Source organism: Thunnus albacares, chromosome 12, assembly GCF_914725855.1.
Source record: "Thunnus albacares chromosome 12, fThuAlb1.1, whole genome shotgun sequence".
NCBI classification, from domain to species: Eukaryota; Metazoa; Chordata; class Actinopteri; order Scombriformes; family Scombridae; genus Thunnus; species Thunnus albacares.
In genome coordinates this window covers 28,416,075-28,435,620 of record NC_058117.1, presented here as the reverse complement: position 1 = coordinate 28,435,620, position 19,546 = coordinate 28,416,075, and the positions used below count along the sequence as shown (strand labels likewise).

General features: G+C 40.5%; 1 protein-coding gene across 2 annotated transcripts in view; it reads right to left on the bottom strand.

Annotated features, from left to right (window-relative positions):
* Positions 1-18,679, bottom strand: part of LOC122993643 (solute carrier organic anion transporter family member 5A1-like) — a 51,231-nt gene extending 32,552 nt beyond the window's left edge. Inside the window, exons 1-2 of one of the 2 annotated variants that reach the window (XM_044367981.1) lie at positions 18,328-18,679; positions 15,040-16,423 (exon numbers count right to left, since the gene is read on the bottom strand). In XM_044367981.1, coding sequence (XP_044223916.1) covers positions 15,040-16,000 — 961 coding nt within the window. In that variant the 5' untranslated portion in view covers positions 16,001-16,423; positions 18,328-18,679. Of the gene's footprint in view, positions 1-15,039; positions 16,424-16,600; positions 16,784-18,327 lie in introns of those variants that run through there. The other variant, XM_044367982.1, reaches the window with a different exon arrangement.
* Positions 18,680-19,546: the final 867 nt, after the last annotated feature.

Here is a 19,546-nt window from a genome sequence, read left to right as displayed (position 1 = left end):
AAAAAAAAATAGTAATGAGATGAGTCAGTCTGGCAAACCTCTGGTGACAAGAAAAGAAACCAAACCTGACATTAAAGGTCAACAACAACAACACATCAGACGGCAAAACATTCAGAGTTAAAAAGAAAAAATGCAAACCACATAAATATCCGTCACTACTGACCTACATAAATGTTTCCCTGTACAGACACTAACAGATACATTATGATACTACAGTAGAGACATTGTTAGGCTTGTTAAATACTTTAACTGTTTCAATAACCAGACATTTCTTGAACTGGAGTACAGAAGGAGCTGTGAGGAGAAGCCGCATGTTTTTACCTCCGGCTCATTAAGAACTTAAAGTTCAGACGGAAACTAGAAGACAGGCGACGCAGTGGTTTAGCAGTAGTCAGTTAATATGTTTCCATTAGACTGTTTTTATGCACATTTTCAATTTATGCTTAAAACACCTGAGTGGAAATGCCAAAAAATTCAAACTGAAATATTGCAAAAAATGTTTATCTTTGGCTGAGATGGAAAAGTTGACATATATAATTTAGATAAACATTTGTAGAAGCAGCTCATTCAGATACACCATGACGTCGTTCTACCTGCTTTTGCTTCTTCCATCTTAGAAGAAACGTCTTTCTTAAATGCTGTAATGTATCTGAGTTAATGGTGCTCTATTGATTTCATCCTCTTGAATATATCTGCATATAGCTACTGCTGAAAACACAAACTGATTCCCAATTTATCTTGCAGGAATTTCAAAAATTCACTTGAACATTTAATGGACCCGTAGCAAAAAGCTAGCTAGCCGTTTGGCTAACAAAGCAACATCCAGCATTTGTTTCATTTAAACATATCAGAGTACAAGCATTCAGATTTTTATAAAATTAAATGTCTTTCTAGCTAAATGTGTTTTCATTTCCATTATCAATTCATCTGTTTGTTTGTTTTTTGCTATTAAATTGACAAAACATCAAATAATAGTGAAAAATGTCCAACACAAGTCAACTACAACAGTCAAAAAACAAAGATACTGAATTTACAATGATATAAAACAAAGAAAGGCAGCGAATGCTCACACTTGAGCAGCTCTGCATTTTTTTCTTCATAAATGACTTGTATGATAAGTCAATTATAAAAATTGTCAGTTACATTATACGTTATTGATCAACTACTCCATTAATCAATTAATCATTTCTGCACCGGCAACATGTCCTTGAGAGTTCAGAGATGGTCGAGTGCATCTGAACATTTACACAACCAACCAGCTCAAGCATTTGTAACTATATATATTGATCAAAAAATAACATTTCAGAATGAGATGCAACGGAAAAAATAGGTTTTGGCTGAAGAGTAAACACAACCCAAGTAGAGGAAATGGATTTATGACTGTGAGGGTTTTTATTTCACCAAAAAAAAAATCACACAATTTGGTAAATGCTTTTATCCAAAGTACCATGATTTCATATATATTGCTGTTAGTGACTCCAGCAGGTGTTGAACCTCTAACTATTGTGCAAACGTCTTGCTCTAATTGTTCAGCTTCAGAGGAAAGTTTTTGCATAACAGTCTACTCGCACCAGCTAATAAAAGCCAACAGACTTCAACTGTAATAGTACCATTCACTGTTCAAACCGTTAAACCAGATAACATGATAATCAAACTTCATGGCAGGTTTAACTACTGTGTCTGATGATTGTGTGGATGAGAGGCTGGAGCTCTTCGTCAGGAGAGAAAGTGTTTCATTATACAGTAAGTCTCAATGTCCTCAATTCATGCTGACCATGCACTAGAAGACTTTGAAAAGACTTTGAAAAGACTAAAGTTTGACACCCTCTCACATCTAAAGACAATGTGTCAGAAGTCACTGAGTTTTTAGTCACAGACTTGGGATCTTGCAGGGTCACTATTTGTAAGACTAAAACTAGATTCCTTTTGATGTTATTTCCCATCATGCTCCTGGTGGAAATTTACAAAAAGAAAATCTGTTGAACAACGGAGCAGAAACACAAGCTGCCCTTGTGTGTGCAGTGGTTTGTTCTGAAAAACCAGCCAAAAGAAAATGTAAATTAATTAGCCTAATTAATTCCGTTATAACTGAACAACAACTGTGAAGAGAAACAACAGAAACAACATGCTGATTGTTCCTGTTATTAACTAATTTTCATTTCACAGCTTCTTTTCTTTTTCTTTTTTTACAAATAAAAATATATTTGGGTTCATGTTTCTTAGATCATATCAGCTGAGATAATCACATATCAAAAGGTGTCATCCTGTACTTGTGTTTTTACAACTTTAAAACAGCTACACGGTTTACACAGCTGCCAACATCAACCACCTTCAATCATTAACTATCTGGGCAAAGCACTTTCAACTGCTGGATGTTGGAGTATTTCTGTTCCTGCAATCTGCATGAAATACAGTAGAAACAGCAGCAGCCTGGATAATAAAGTCTCAGCTTAATAAAGTCATTACTTAGCAAGTTATAGACGGAGCATTCCCAGATTCTTAAATGTTTAATATCATTGTAAATTTGGTGTTTTAGAATGTTTGTTGGACAAAAAAAGCTATTTGAAGTCATGGGAACTTGTGATCTGCAATGTTTTGATATTGTATAAACTTAAATGCAAGTCTAGTCCTCATTATCAAATGATTGATAATGACAATAATTATTAGTTGCATTGTTTCCCACAGTTTATTTGAAAAACTAACTACACTGATGATGGTCTGGTTTCTGCATTACCATGTACAATTATTTATCTATTTATTTTTAATACTGTACGTCTGGTATCGTGCTCATTGACAGCCATTTACCCCCACTGGAGAAACAACCAACCGGAGTTTGTGCAACTTGAGTTTGACACAGTTGTTGTACCTGACGGGACTTATAGAAATTACTCCAAAAATCAACATATTTCTTCCATCAACATGACAAACATTAAGCTAACCGCTTCAAGCAACTGCTAACAAACCCTCCATGTCGACTGAAAAAAGATTTTGGTGGTAGGAGTGTGGAAGTTACTATGCTGCTGCGATGACCTGGCAACACAAAACTAAAGACTCGTCCTATTCTGTCTCTGATTGGTTATGTTCAGGCATGAGGGGGTGAGATTGTTAGGGTAAAAATATCAGGGTCAGAGCCAATCAGAGGCAGAGTAGGGGTGGGTCTTTGCAGAATGCAGCTGGGGAAATAAAATAGCGTCTGCTAGCCAGCTTAGCCAAGATAGCCTGATTACCCTGTAGTGTCACTGCTGTCAGAATGACAAACGAGAGAGTGCAACACTATTATTAAAATATGCTCCATTATCTCCGTAGTGAAACGATACCATCCCCCCTCCACCCTCTGTGACAGTCGGCTTTTCACTCTGCCTTTAATAAAGCCGTTCAAAACAACAATAAAAACATCTGATTCCAGACGTGGTCAATGTCATAAGAACCAGTTCTGAGAGAGTAAAATGTAGTTAAAGTATTGCAGTAAAAGTAGTGGTTTGGTCCCTCTGACTGATATATTATTATATATGACATCATTAGATTATTAATAGTGAAACATCAGTGTTAGAGCAGCATGTTACTGTTGTAGCTGCTGGAGGTGGAGCTAGTTTACACTACTTTATATACAGTTAGACCATAAATCAGCATAAAGCAGCTGTCAGCAGGTGTCCTGACTGAAGGAAACAGAAAAGGCTGTTTTCCTTTTGCACTGTAGCACAAATAAACTGTTTCAGTAATAGTTACGTCCAATGAGCCATTGCTGGATGTTTACATTTTTAAAAAATAAAAAAGACCAAAATGTTCATTTATACTTTTCTGATTTTTTTTTTTTATTTCTTTGCTGTACCGATATCATACCGAACCATGACCCCAAATCCAAGGTTTGAGCTTTATTCGTTCAGGATAAATAATGATTGTTTATCAGGCTACTCTGATATGGATTCTCACAGAACTTTAAAACTGTCCAATGTGGTAACGAGGCTTTTAGAAACCATGATAATCACTATGAGAAAACAGGAAACCGTATAGACAGGACTTTATGTCTTCAGAAAATGGATCCAAGCCCTGCAAAACCAAAAGATATTCAGTTTACTGTCATAGAGGACTAAAGAAACCAGAAAATTTTCACATTGAAGAAGCTTGAAGCAGAGAAAATGACTCAAAACGATTAATGGTTTATCAAAATAGTTGGCAATTAATTTTCTGTCCATTGGCTAATCAACTAATTGTTGCAGCTCCTAAAAATAGTTGGTGAAGCCTGACAGAAACCCTGTTTTTATTCTAGTTGAACATGTAGACTGTCACACCGGGCGACAGTTCATTCCTCGGTACACTCATTATTCTATAATTATAGAAAGTGTGTGACCAGTTCAGTTCTGTACATGGATTACAACCTAGAATAGATATGAACTCTCTGAGGTCACGAACACACTGCGGTGATATGATGAGCATGCCAAGCAGCACGCCGCTGTTGAATCTAGTTAGGAACATATTGCGTCTCTGAGCTGGCACATTAAAATTTCAAGTGGCTGCAGCGTGGCCTGCTGCCTTGCATGGGAGCCAAACAGAGCATCTCTTATTGGGGTTACAAAGCAATATTGTACTGAATTATTCTAATGGATGTCTGTCACGCTTTTGGGCATGACCTCATATGTAGGCTAACGCAAAGCAGGGCCAGCATGGACCAGAATGTTTGTTCTACAGCTGACGGCAAGTGTGCCGCACTAATTCTGGCACAATACTGTGCTGTAAAGACAATGAAGCCAGCCTGCTTCCTCTACTTGAATTTTCAAAATATCTGTCTTTACCTCTTCTTATTTCGGTTATATCTGTTGCTACCCTCTCAGCCAAAATTTGGTTTAGAGCCAAATATAGCAGACAGATTTAAAAGTAAATGAGAAAGTCAAGATCATGTGTGTTTCTGAACTGATTTGAAGAACAGAGTCGACTTCTAAAGGTACAGCATGATCTGCCCACCAGCTGTTTAACAGGGCTTTTAACCTTTTAGCTCACAGCCGGTCTGCAATCTACAGACTGAAGACGCTGGTATTTAAAAACATGAGCTGCAAAGAGCCCCAGCTACTTTGGAACCTGCTGGTATCATCGAAATTATATCCATTATTTACTTCAACTCTTTCTTTAAAAGGCACTTTAATGGACTTTTTAATTGTCACATTAAAGCTGTTGCTTTATAGCGGATGGTTTTGTTCATCATTGCTGCAGCAGAGTCTTTAATTTATTAGTTTAATTTTCTCGTTTTATTAACTTTGCTTAAATGTAACGTGTGGAGTTTAAGACCAGTAGTAGATGTATGGACCAATGCTTTGATGAGCGGGTCCTCGTTTTGTATGTAAATCATGTTCTAACACCACACACACACACACTCATGAGCAAGCAGGTGATGCAATACAGATTTCCACTGACTGCAGAAAGTGATGTGCAAGCATGTAGCGCAGGCAAGAATAAGAAGACTGTTAGCAAATGTAAACCCTGCAGATTTCAAATGTTTTATGACAAAGGGGGTGCATTTGTTTAGGCCTAAAGAACACACCGCACAAAATTTGCACTATGAATTTACTCGTATTTTGTAGTAGTAGTAGTAGTAAGACCCTCCAGGATTTTGTAGTTTTTTTTGTGATTATTGCAGCCAAATATGTTATCACGATGAAACAGGAAAGGCCCTTCACCAAACTCTTGTCACAACTAGACAATAAGTAATATAAAATAAAAGTAGAAAAATAATACCAATGAAACACATTTTCAGGGCAGTAAACAGAGGAAATTAATCCATAAATCTGTTTTATGGATCCCTTCATCTCCAAATTCGGTCATTTTGAATATAACAAATTAACCGAGGGATCAAGCGTTCCTTTATGGACTGAGAAAATTCTACCTCTTAAAATGAGCTCATGAAAAACTGACATTTTGGGGATACATGACTTTCACAGTACAGCAGTGTAATGCTGTTGTGGCTGAATGGGAGCAAATCCCTGTAGCCAGGTTCCAAAATCTGGTAGAAAGCCTGAAACCAGAAGAGTGGAGACTGTTGTAGCAGCAATGGTATGGGTGCAATGGTCAGTTGTCCACAAACAGTATTTCTGACCATGTAGTGTACCAGCAGTTACCACCAATAACGGCAGTATTAGAAACGTTAAGTAACTTCAAAGCTCATGTCTTGTGTGAACTGGGGCTTGTCATCAGTTGGATTCCCCTTTCAATAACAAATTACCAGGAATAAATCCCATCTTTGTTCCAGCGAGACGTCCCTTGTGCTTATTATTTGAGGCAGGGCAGGGCCCAAACAGAATATGCTGCATTGTATTGCTGCTGGGCTGACCCTGTTCCCGCTATACAAAGCCTTCTGACTTAAGATCCACTAAAATTTAAAGTTTAACTCTTCCCTCCCAATTGGCCTTTTATCTCCATTAGCAGCTGAGAGAAAACAGAAGACACCTTTGATCTGACGAGGGATTACAAGACAAATGGTACCGATTGATTTCATTTGACGTGAGCCCGTGCCAGGAAATTCCCCCTTTGCTTTAGTAAGCCCTCGATCAATCTTTGTTTTAAAAGCGTCTGCAGAGATAAAGCAGTGGGGTAAATGAATACAGCGGTGGTCTATCTAGATGGCTAAATCCAGATTTACTAAAGACATCATCTGTCTCTGCTCATCTCATGTTCTGCCACTAACATAATAACCTAAGTAGGTTGAGTAGCATAAGAGGCCTATGTGTGCACAGTCAGCTCTTTGTGCAGAGTTCATGGTCAAAATCAGACAGACTGCAGATGTGAAGTCACGCAAGAGGAGAAGGAGAGTCAAATCTGCAAATGAAGGCTCCGAATGACTATAAAAAGTTTTAGAAACACTTGAAAAGCATTTCAAAGAAAAAAAATACAAACTTAAGATCTTTCAAAACATAATAGTACATGCAATTACATAAATGTTGTTTCGTGTTTGAGGCAAGAGGACATAAAAGATAGTTTTATTTCCTAAATTGTTAACAATTTACATGCTTTGTTGTATGTGACAAGATTTGGCCTTTTACAGGGAGAAACAGGTTATGATAAAGCAGCAAGCTATGATGTATAAAACATACTTTCTCATAGCTGCTTACTGTGGTAAATAATAGCACACAATCTTTTCCAGCATCTGACTTGGGAGACTTTGCTGGTTTGAACTGGGATTTGTGTCTATGAAAACCCTGCAACGTCTCTTCAAGCCAAGTCCTGGTTTGTAACGGACTGTGTCCTCATTCCAGTGACTGGAGAAGCTGTCAGCTGCCATTAAACCAACCAACCACATCAGCATGTGGTGCTCTGCACTGTCCTGCCATTGCTGACCGTAAATTGTCGCGCTGGCGAACAAATGTTTTCATTCAGCTGTCACAAACTGGCAACTGAATACCACAGTTTACTGGGTCTCGCCATCCAAACACTTCTTGGTTCCTTGCCAAAGTGGCTGATACAGCAGATAAAGTTACAACCCACGACAGGGCATGTTTTTATTTTGCTGAAGGTTAGAGTGATTTGAATTATTAGTTGATACAGATTTTGATCTAAAATTCCCACAAACTCCTCCAAGTGTCCTGTTTCAGAGCAGGAAGAAAAAGTTATTTAATTCTATCTGAGCTGCAGGTAGGGCTGCAACTAACAACTATTTTTATTATGATTGAATCTGTCTATTTGTTTCCTTTTTTGGATAAATCAATTCATCTGAATCTAAAATGACAGAAAATTATAAAAATGTCCTTCATGATTTCCAAAAGCTCAAGGTGACGTCTTCAAATGTCTTGTCAGGTCGTACCAACACAGTGTTTCTCCTGTATGCTTTAAACAGCGTCGACTATAACTGCTCGCTGCTGTGAGTCTTAAAAAATTTGGCAGTAAGGGAGACAGCGCGAGCAATTTATCAAACAAGTGTTGAACAAGCAGAACATAAACTTAAATACGTCTTCGACTTCCAGCAATCAACTCCCCTCTCATCCACGGCCGCTATGTTTTACAGCTATGCAGAGGTTGTTACGCTAATAGTGAACTGTTACAAACAAGCTCAAAATGGACATTCACTGTGTGTAATGATTGAGTCTAATTAGCTAAATATCTGAAAATGTGTTGAATTCTTGTAGACTTGCGTCTGACCAGCAGCCCCTCCTTTCTACCAACAGTACCTACAGCAGTGAGTCTCAGACCAGCAGCCCCTCCTCTCTACCAGCAGTACCTACAGCAGTGAGCCTGACCAGCAGCCCCTCCTCTCTACCAGCAGTACCTACAGCAGTGAGCCTGACCAGCAGCCCCTCCTCTCTACCTGCAGTACCTGCAGCAGTGAGTCTCAGACCAGCAGCCCCTCCTCTCTACCAGCAGTACCTGCAGCAGTGAGTCTCAGACCAGCAGCCCCTCCTCTCTACCAGCAGTACCTGCAGCAGTGAGTCTCAGACCAGCAGCCCCTCCTCTCTACCAGCAGTACCTGCAGCAGTGAGTCTCAGACCAGCAGCCCCTCCTCTCTACCTGCAGTACCTACAGCAGTGAGTCTGACCAGCAGCCCCTCCTCTCTACCAGCAGTACCTACAGCAGTGAGTCTGACCAGCAGCCCCTCCTCTCTACCAGCAGTACCTACAGCAGTGAGTCTCAGACCAGCAGCCCCTCCTCTCTACCAGCAGTACCTACAGCAGTGAGTCTGACCAGCAGCCTCTCCTCTCTACCAGCAGTACCTACAGCTGGGGCAGCTGTGGCTCAGGAGGTAGAGCGGGTCGTCCACTAATCGGAAGATCAGCAGTTCGATTCCCAGCTCCTCCAGTCCGCATGTCGAAGTGTCCTTGGGCAAGATACTGAATTTGATACCCTAATTGCTCCTGATGGCTGTGCCATCAGTATATGAATGTGTGTGAATGGTTAGTTCCCTCTGATGGGCAGGTTGGGACCTTGTATGGTAGCCCCTGTATCCATTCAGCGTATGAATGTATGTGAATGTGACTCGTAGTGTAAAAGCACTTTGAGTGATCGGAAGATTAGAAAGGTGCTATACAAGTACAGTCCATTTAGCAGTGAGTCTAAACAGAAGCCCCTCCTCTCTACCAGCAGTACCTACAGCAGTGAGCAGCTCCTGTATCCACTCAGCGTGTGAATGGATGAATGTGACTCGTAGTGTAAAAGCACTTTGAGCGGTCGGAAGATTAGAAAAGTGCTGTACAAGTACAGTCCATTTAGCAGCGAGTCTAAACAGCAGCCCCTCCTCTCTACCAGCAGTACCTACAGCAGTGAGTCTGACCAGCGGCAGCAGCAGAAGGAGGAAGACAGAAGAGAGGATGAATGATGCCACAGAGATGTTAACCAGTTTATTGTTAAAGACCTGCATTTTTCTAAACAGTGGAGTTTGATGGCTTCAGCCATTAATCAGGTCACAGAATGAAACTGTTTGTTACAAACAAGTTTATAATAAAGAATATATTCTTTATTGTAGGGATGGTGAATGCTGTAAACTTTGTATTAGAAAAAAGACTTGTCAATCTAAAATGCCAACTGTCATCCTCACATTTTTGCATTTATAATCATAAAATGATCAGTTATCATATTGTATCAGCCATAAAAAACACATAATCATCTTGTTTTGAACCATAATAACTTAGTCTATAATGTTAAAAAAAAAAAAAAAAAAACAGTGTACATTTTCTGTGTTGAGGCATTTCATTCTTCGACATTTGTTACAACTACATCTATCTGGGCCTCCAGAGCCCTTCTGCTGTCAAAAGCTCCATTAAATTAACATGCACATGACTCTATAGACGTCTGGAACAATTCTATGGTAGTTATTCCACCACTGATTTGCACAAATATGGGTCCTGGTGTTGTAGGCTGAGCGCACTGTCAACGGCACCACTGCTGGAAAAAATTATAGGGGGAAACACAGCAACAGTGTTCCATTTAAAATGATTAAAAAAAAAAGAGAGAAGCAGCAAATCCTGACATTTGGGAAGCTGGAACCAAAAAATGTTTGGGGCTTTTGCTTGCTAAATGGTGGTCAAACAGTTACAGATTCATTTTGTGTCAATTAACTAATCAATTAATTGACTAAGTGTTTCTGCATTAGCTGGGCAACAGGCTTTGTATGCTTGTCTGCCCTCAATTGGAAAAAAAGGTATCCTATCTAGACAGAAATAGGTCAGCTCTAGGGCTGCAACTAATGAACATTTTCATTATCTATTAATCTGTTGATAAGCTTGTCAGTTATTTGATTAATTGTTTGGTTTATTAAATGTCAGAAAATAGTAAAAAGAAAATGCCCTTCACAATTTCCTAATGCCATAACTGTAATTTTTAAAGATTTTTAGTTAAACAAGGTGGTTCAACGATTCTGCTGTGCTCATTTTATGTGCTATGTTGCTTTGCTAGTGTCTTTGGTTTGTTTTGTTTTGTAGGGATCAGTGGTAAAACCTGGAGCGGACTTTTGAGTTTTGAGTTGTCTTTCTTTTATGTTTGTGAAACTGGATTGAACTGAACTGATTTGGGGTTGTGGGAAAACAAAACGGACCATTTATCAAGTCAACTGAGTTTGATACTGTGGGACGAGTTACAAACGCACACACACACACTCATACACACTGAAAAACCCAAACCCTTCTCCACTATTTCTTCTAACTCGGCAGCCCCATACACAACAAGACTTAACCAGTTTCTCTTCAGTTGAGAGTATATCTCAGTTGTTCCTCGCCCCAGTTTGCTCAACACGGGTGACGCAGGAGTTTTCTTCCCAGAAGTTATTGTAAACAAACATTGTGAGTCTGCTGAGGGGCAGCTTCCAAGAGCTGACCAATCAGAACAGAGTGGGCTCATCGGGAGGCGGACCTTAAAGGGACAGGAGCTAAAACAGCTTGTTTCAGACAGAGGCTGAACTGAGGGGCCACATGAAGGGCGAGTATGAGTTAAAAAAGGAGCTTTTTGACCTGTAAATCGTGCAAAGATATTCCAGTAAGGCCCCAGATTAAAAATAAAGACATGTAAATGTGCATAATATGTCCCCTTTAAAACAATTATTTTACATATTTTCCAGAGCCCTTCAGGTAACCCTGTACCCCCGACTAGCTGCTCCACTGATCCACAGCCAAATATTCAACAGCATTTGGCAGGTGGCTGGGAGCAACTTCACCGTTCTGGTTACTAAACTAATTTTAATTTAATTTGTTGTCTTCTTTTATTGCAAATGTAGCACTCAAATTTCTTTTCAACTTCAGAATGAATGCTATTAAATTCATACTTTGTCTAAATTCTTGTCTAGACTTGTATTTTTTTAAGCTTTTATAACAACCAGGGAGGTGTCCAATCTCATTTCACTCCCCAGACTCCTTGCAGGTGACATTTTAACACCAACTCCACTGATCAAAGCCTTCCTGTCTTTGCTCCACTGGTCCTATTAAAAAATGAAGGTCTCTAACCGAAGCCCAGCCTCTGTGGGACTTCTACTTTCTGTCCCAACGGCAGGAATGCACTCTGCCGCCCCTGTTCTCTTTCATAACCAAGCTCTCATTTGTTGGTTTAATTAGGCTTTACCTTGTTTGAGGCTACTGGGGCGAGAACTTCTGGGGAAGCTTGTGAAAGGGAAAGGGAGGGGGGGCGGGGGGGGGGGTTGCAGTTCGAAGGTTATATAGTCGATTCGGTTGCAGAACTTTCTGGAGCAAGTGTCTGACATGTAGGCCATGGCGGTGCCGAAAAAACGGCTCAGAGAAACTGAAGGCCTTTGATTTCAACTTCCTGCCTGTCAGCCTTTGTGCAGATCTAGGTTCAAACGCAGTAGTAAAATGTAACAAAGTATATTTACTCAAGTACTGTACTTAAGTACAATTTTAAGGTACTTGTACTTTACTTGTGCATTTCCATTTTATGCTTCTTTATACTTTCACTCATTTACATTTACTTCACAGCTACCAGTTATTTTTCAGATCTCGATATTACATGTAAAACTGATTATGTATTTTATATTTTTGGATATTTTTTATATTTCTAATTAATATAGATCATTTTGTTGAGATCTGTCTTCATATGACATTGAATGGTCTTTATCTGTTAATCAATGTCAGAACAGCTACTTCTGCATCCCCTTAGACTCCATGTTTTAAGACAATAAAACATTTTTTAAAAATCCTGTGCATATACACTCACCGAGCACATTATTAGGAACACCTGTACAATCTAAAGCAGTCCAATACAACAGCTCTGCCATAAATTCTGAATTAGTTCAATACAATGTTTATACATTTTCAGTTTTTGTTGACATTGTCAGAAAGGTGATAGATAGAGCCTAATTCTACTTTATGTTTATTATCGAGGTCATAGTGTGTGGTGTTGATGTACTGGACTGCATTTTATTTATAGCATTTTATAAGAACACGCTTATAGCCCCCCCCCCCCCCCCAAAGAAAAAAAAATCTGTGTTAAATATGAAACACTCAACACCTGTAGGTTTACAAGGTGACTGAAAAGTTTGTTGCACCTTTGTGGAAGACATCACATTGGATTGAAACAGCAGCCCAGAGTCATATGAAAAAAATAGCATCTACACTCCTCTGTCCTTTTGGATGCTCGGTATTTTCCAAACAGCTTCTATTTGTCATACTGTGGTTAGTCATCTGCTGCTTGCAACCAGCCCTTACAAAGTGTGTTGAGTGTTTTAACAGTTAGAACTGTAAAAATCATCTTGTGTTTTTCCAGCTCAGGAGTAGCAACGTGTCAACACATCTTCAGTCTCAGACTTTGTTTTTCTTTTTTAACGTTTTTAACACAATATGTAAAGCATTTTGAATTGTCTTTTTATATGAAATGTGAGGTTCAGTTTGTCGACAGAAGTAGGGAAGCCACCATTACTGCAGTGGCACTTCACCAGTAAACCAGTATAACACTGTAATGTACAGATCAGATATGTATGTACAAGGATCTCACTGTTTGGGCAGTTCTGCCAAGAAATCTGTCCAGGAGATCCCATAAAACTGGCTATATTTTGAAAATATAATCATATGCCATTCAAATGAAGTTTATGATCTCACAAATGTACACTTCTCAAGAAAATATCCAGTTTTAGCAGACACCCAGCATATTTTCTGCACTGTGCTGTTATCAGCTGCTCCAGCAGTAAACTTTAACTTTGAAATATATTTTTAGAGCTGAAACTAAAAGTTATTTTCATTATCGATTAATTTGTGGATTATCTTGGTTAATTTATTAGTTTTTTAGTACATAAAATGTCAGAAAATGGTGAAAAATGTTGCTCACTGTTTCCCAGAGCCTGAGATGATGCCCTCAAACGTCTTGTTTTGTATAGATATTCAGTTAACTGTCATAGAGGACTAAAGAAACCAGAAAATATTTATATTTAAGAAGCTGGAACCAGAGAATTTGGGCATTTTTTCCTAAAAACGATGTATTGGGTTATGAAAATAGTTCGCAATTAATTCAATAGTTGTCAACTAATCAATTAACCGACCAATCGCTGCAGCTCTATATATTTCACTTTTGTAAATCTCAAGTTTCGAATGCATCCTGTGTAGCATGTCAACCATGGAGCGCTAAACATCGAGCGATCTGCCTGCACATGGTGAGCCACCACCTGGCGTATCTTTTGCTAGCTTGGTACTACATTTCCTGGCCAAATAAATTTAAATAACATTAAAAAAACCCTGCTGGGTTCAATAAATGACTCCACTTCATCAGACTGTAGAGGTCAGACAGAAGCAGTACATTTATGGGTTTTTTCCCCAAAGACAAAGACAAACCAATATCAGACAAGTGCTATTAGACTGAATAACTTCCACATTCACACAGACTACTTTTAATCTGTCAGAGATGGCACAGCTGACTACGATTAACCCAAACATCTCTGCTTTCACAGTCAGTGTAAATGAGTTCAGTTCCACTCTGCCACCACAGTGCTTACTGCGGCGCTTGAGTACGCAACACATAAATCAGCGACCAGAGATGTATACAAATAATAATCCTGAATATGGTATTTTTAGCAGTGACTCAAACTCACTCTTCCTCTCTAACACATGTTAGAATACATGAAGAAATGCCCCAAATATGAGCATCAGTCGCAATTTAATTTTGTTTTGCTGAGATTTTCCATCACAAGGGGTGATATTAACCTCCTTTTACTCGTGAACATTGTCTTTTGTAGTTCGCTTTGTTGGTCCAGAATTGAGCCGCACGACTCGTTCTGAACTGTAACATCATCAGAATGCACATAACCTTAGGTTGGTCATTGGTGAGGGACAGGATGGTTTGTTTATTTCCCTGCTCTGTTTTATGAGAAATATTTCATTGTCTAAAATCCCAAATGTCCTCTACCATCAACTTTCATATAGTAGTAACGGCCATAACTTTAATACTAGGCATGTATCAAAAGGTTGTTTTTCACTTCCTGTCTCAAAAACTAATGCAAGACAATGAAACAATGAAAATATGGAATGGTTTGTCATCAGATACTACACATTTCAAGTTTAAAGAAACACCTCATGACACAGAACACCAACCCCTCTCCAATTAGATATCTGCAGAATATCTGACTTTATGATCATTAACAAGGAATTTCTTTGTTGTTTTATTTTTAGTCACACTTTGGTGGTACAACAGCCATATTTTGACTTTTTAGATATAATGTGGGTACTTGTTGTCATTGTTGTTGTTATCATTATTAGTAGTTTATTGTTGCTAATAAACTGTTTTTTGTCCCCTTTTTCCCTGAATTTTATTCCACTACTGTTTTCCATCATGATGTAATGTTTACTTGTGTGGACCCCAGGAAGTGTAGTTGCTACCTTGGTAGTGGCTAATGGGGATCTAATTAAATAAAGACAATAATAAAAAACCTCTAACATGGTTTCTCTGGAGGACTAGAGTATACAGAGAATAAAAATACAACAAGGGAAGTCACTGAGACCCAAACGCCTGCTGTTTTTGATCCAAACCAATCACCGGGCAGCTGATTTCACTGATTAGCTTGAAATTTAAAAGGTAGAGGAAACTAATTAGTGAGACCAGCTGCTGGCGGTAGAGCACATCCACACAAACTCTTACCTAAATACAGCGAGGCATTCTCCTTCTTGACATTGTCGTCCAGGTAGGTGGGTCCCAGGGTGTAGATGGGCGTGGATCCCATGCCCACCAGGATCTGGGCGATGACGAACAGCGCCACGTACAGGTTGTGCTCGTTGCCCTCCTGGTCTCTGGGACAGGAGGTGATGTCGACGCGGTCCCTGCCGCTGGCGTTGCTGTTCATGCACAGGCCCTCGTTGCCCGAGGACGAGTTGACCTCCTGGATCTGGTATGGCGGGGAGATGAAGTGAGGTAAGGAGAAGAGGGCGGCGCCCACGGCAATGAAAACCCCTCCCACCGCCAGCCAGCGAGGCCTCTGACCCCGCCCGCCAAAGTAGCTGATGAAGACGACCACCAGGAGGCTCCCGATGTCGAAACAGCTGACGAGGAGGCCGGACTCAGAGCTCCTCAGGCTGTACCTCTTCTCTATGGTGGTGATGACGCTGCTCAGGTAGCCCGACACCATGAGCGACTGGATGAACGTCAGGTAGCACATACAGAACAGGAAGCAGCGAGAGTCCTGTATGAGAACAGCTAGGTACTTCCTGCTGGGCAGACGAATCCGCGCCAGCCTGGAAGCGAAAAACCCCGGGGGCTTCCTCCTCGCCATGTTTTTACTCCTACGGATCTCCGTGTTCTCCATGTAGGAGCTCGGCCTGTTCAGCGCCGACTTCCCCGGGTTGGGTGTGTAGTTCGTTCTCGTCGGGGACTCCGTCTGAAAGGACTCGGTCTTGGCCGGGAGCTGGATAAACTCTGCGCTCTCTTCCACCGTTATGGACATCCGCGCTGAACTAGACAGTAAGGTTTCCTCTTGAGGCGCCTCTTCGTTTAATACTGGCAGACTTTTAGATTTAAAGTTCGTACCCGGCTCCTCCTGCTCGCTAGAGAACTCATCCTCCTTCTGAAGGGACTCGGACAACTCTGCCTCCTCGTGGTCAGCCATTTTTTTCAGTCACCTTTCTTTAAGGGTTAGAAAAACAAACCGGCCCAGTTCCAAGCCTACAGTTCAGGGGCTGCTGCCCATTACATGTATTATTAATGGGCACATCTACTCCCACAGACAGAGTCTATGGTACCCAGAAAGGCCCCAGAAAAAGCAACACAACTGCTTATCTGCAGCTCAGGCAGCACGGCCTCAGTGTTTGTTTATCTTGTCATGCACTCTTGCCTTTTGCCACCATCTAATCCGTAAGGTGGAGACCGCTCAGGCCTCTTCAGCTCTGCCGGCTGAGCTCCGGGGCCACGGCTCCCTGCAGATGCACAACATTTCCACTGGACGGCTTCCTTCTCTCAGCAGGACGCTGCTGCTCCGCGGCTGGCAGGGATGAAATGAACTTGCAAAGCCTGCGCCGCATCCCTGACACCCCTGCCAAAAAAAAAGAGCACACAGTCACAATGGCCCCTTTCAGTACAGTACTCTTTCAGTATATTGCATGATAGTGTCCCCCCTCTTCTCCTCCTAACTCCTTCTCCCCAAGCCAAGGGCACCCCCCCACCACCTCCCCTCCCCTCCCCTCCCCTCCCTCCCCGACGTTCACCGCACCAGCTGTCCTCCCAGCAGGCGAGAGAGGCTGTCATTTAGTGATTATATTCCAGCGTAAATCCCTGGAGATGTGCAGTATAAAAATTTTTGAAAAAAACAGGAAAAGGAGAGTGTCCGTCGAGGAAAACGAGTGTGAAACGAGAGAAGTCCGAGGAGTCTGCAGACGGGCTGCTCGGATAGCTTCAGCTCAGAAACACCGCAGTGCTCAGCTGCTCTCAGCCGCTGTTTTGAAAACAACTGCGTCAAGCTAAAGAGACGTAACCCTACCACAGACACCGGCAAGACAGGCTTCACAGTAAAAGCATGACATTTAAATGCATAGTCCAACACTGCTGTAACATATCTGTGAAAGCATCTTTCTATTGTTATATCAAACCAATTCACTTAACATATTAGTCTATTTTTATCATGTATTGTTCTATTATTATTATGTTCATTTATTTTTATTAAGCATTGTTCTATTATTGTTGTTGTTTAATTACTGAATTTATTTATTTTTCTTACTTATTTGTTTTGTTACTTACCACACCCACATGTACTCATATGTACAGTCCTTGTATTACATGATGTGTGATACTATGTCCTCTGAATGCCGCTAACAATGTAGTTGTTGAATGACTGTACGCCTTTCAAAAATTGATAAAACAAGTATATATATGTTCATTCATAACTGTATATTCAAACAGGCTGTATATACCGTACATAACTACCTACTGTATGTATATAAAGTAGCTTACCATTTTTTTTTACCTATTTTTTTTTTTTACCTTTTTCTATATTTATTTCAGCACTCTTACACACCTTTGTACTATTTGTATCAATGTTTATAGAAACGATTTCACCTGTATATAGACACTGTATGTTGTTGTATGTATGTGTATATGTATGAATGTATGTATATGCATTTCTGTATTTGCCTCTTGCAATTGCCCCTAATGTTGCCTGAGTTGAATTACCTCACCTTTGTATGCGTAAACATATTGGCAAATAAAGACGATTTTCTTTCTGATTCTGATGTAACAAAACCCTGTAAAATTGCCTAAAATGTGAAAGGTACAATGTTATGGTTAGTGTATAATGAAGACTATTAGATATAATGTTTATCTGATATCTGTTTTAACCAATATTCGTTGCAAAATGTGCCTTATGTGCATTCAAATCGGGAGCTCCAGTAACCTATAAATTCTAATAATTGTGCGGAGAAAGTCTCACTGAACCCCATACACGATCTAGCAAATTTAACTTGTTTTCAATGTAGGTTAATGTAACTTAATACTTTTGGTCAAATTGTACACATGCCTCAATCGATGGGGTCCTACTCATAAATTCGGCCTGCATAATATTCACTTAACAGCAGGTTCATTCAATTAACTAAGCAATTTAATTGAAGACTTGGATCTAACCTACAGAATTAGTAGGTCGGTGAAAACAAGTGAACGGAGAGCAATTGGCAAAATACTATGTGAAAATTTTAAGGGTAGACAAACGTGAAAATATTTTCTTACGATCGACGACGTGTGAAGCCCAACAGGTCGGAAATTATCTGTAAATTTGACGTTTTTTTTAAGGAGTTTGGCGTTCAGTGGCACAACAAAACACGTTCACCAGTTTGAGGTTTTTACTACATCCCAGCTAGCCGCATAGCTAACCCGCAGAGGTAACGGTCACCGATGAATAAAACAACAACAACATCATCATCATCAATAGCGACACAGAGCTTCACTAACCTGACACTCTGAAGCGACGAGCGGCGTTTTAAACCTTCATATCCGAGTTACACCTCAGGCCCGGAGAGAAGAGGCGGTTATAACCGGACAAAACGTGAAAAAATCACCCATACAAAACATCTTCACAGTTCACACACGGAGCTGCGTCAAGCCTAGGAGAGCCACACCGGAACACGGACCAGTTTGTCTTCAAAATACTGTACACCATGCATACATACTAACGTGTGTGACCACGAAGGCTGTATGTCAGGCCCCGTTCACACCAAATCCGGCAATGCGTGAAAAAACGGCAGACCTCTATTCATTTGAACGGGGGCAGTGCGTTTAGTGGGGACTGCATTGGGCTCAAAACTGCAGCGACCGTCCTGCAAGAAATTGTGCTGCATTCATGTGCTCCTCGGACAGCCCCACTTCGCGAGTTGCGAAGTCCGGTCCAGTTTTTCCGACTTCGGTGTGTTCATGAGCTTTTAAGTCTTAATGTGAAAACAACATGGACAGCATCTAACGGTTAGAACCTACTAACATATTACAAATAACATCTGAGCAAAAAAAATAAATGTAATACGTGAATTAGTGAAAAGTTTCTTGTCATCAACTAAACATTTACTTTCGTCCGCCATGTTCCTTCGTATACAACGTCAACTTTCGGAAAGTCGTGTACCATAATTTTCGCCAACTTTCCAAGTTGTTGTTCTGACTTGAAGGGGCATTCACGTGAATTTTCCCCGTCGGAATCACATTTTTCCGATTATTCCGACATTACATGAATGCCACATTGAAAGGACCCAATTTTTGCCTAAACGTAACCCGTAACGCTGTGTTGACCAATCATACACCTGCAAGCGCACATACCTGGTGGACTACTGATGTAACTTGAGCACTTTATTCGACTATTTCATACGATACCTCATGATCATCGCGATGAAAGGTAAAACAGTTGCCGCTGTGATAACTTTCCAGAGCTGTAAGATCCTGTCTGTGAGTTTTACAAACCGCTGCGCTGTGTTTTGGCTTCTATAAATCTTTAGATGTATTAATCTGCAGACTCAACTCGACTCCCTGGATCGTATTACATCGTCTCACCAGTACCTCAAACTACACGCCCCCACCACCGAAGCCCCTTGCGTCATGGTGCCGGATTGCCGGATTTGGTGTGAATGCAGTCTAACCCCTTTTGTTCCAGAGTCCAGGTCTAGGTCAAAGCGTGATCGAGTCTTTG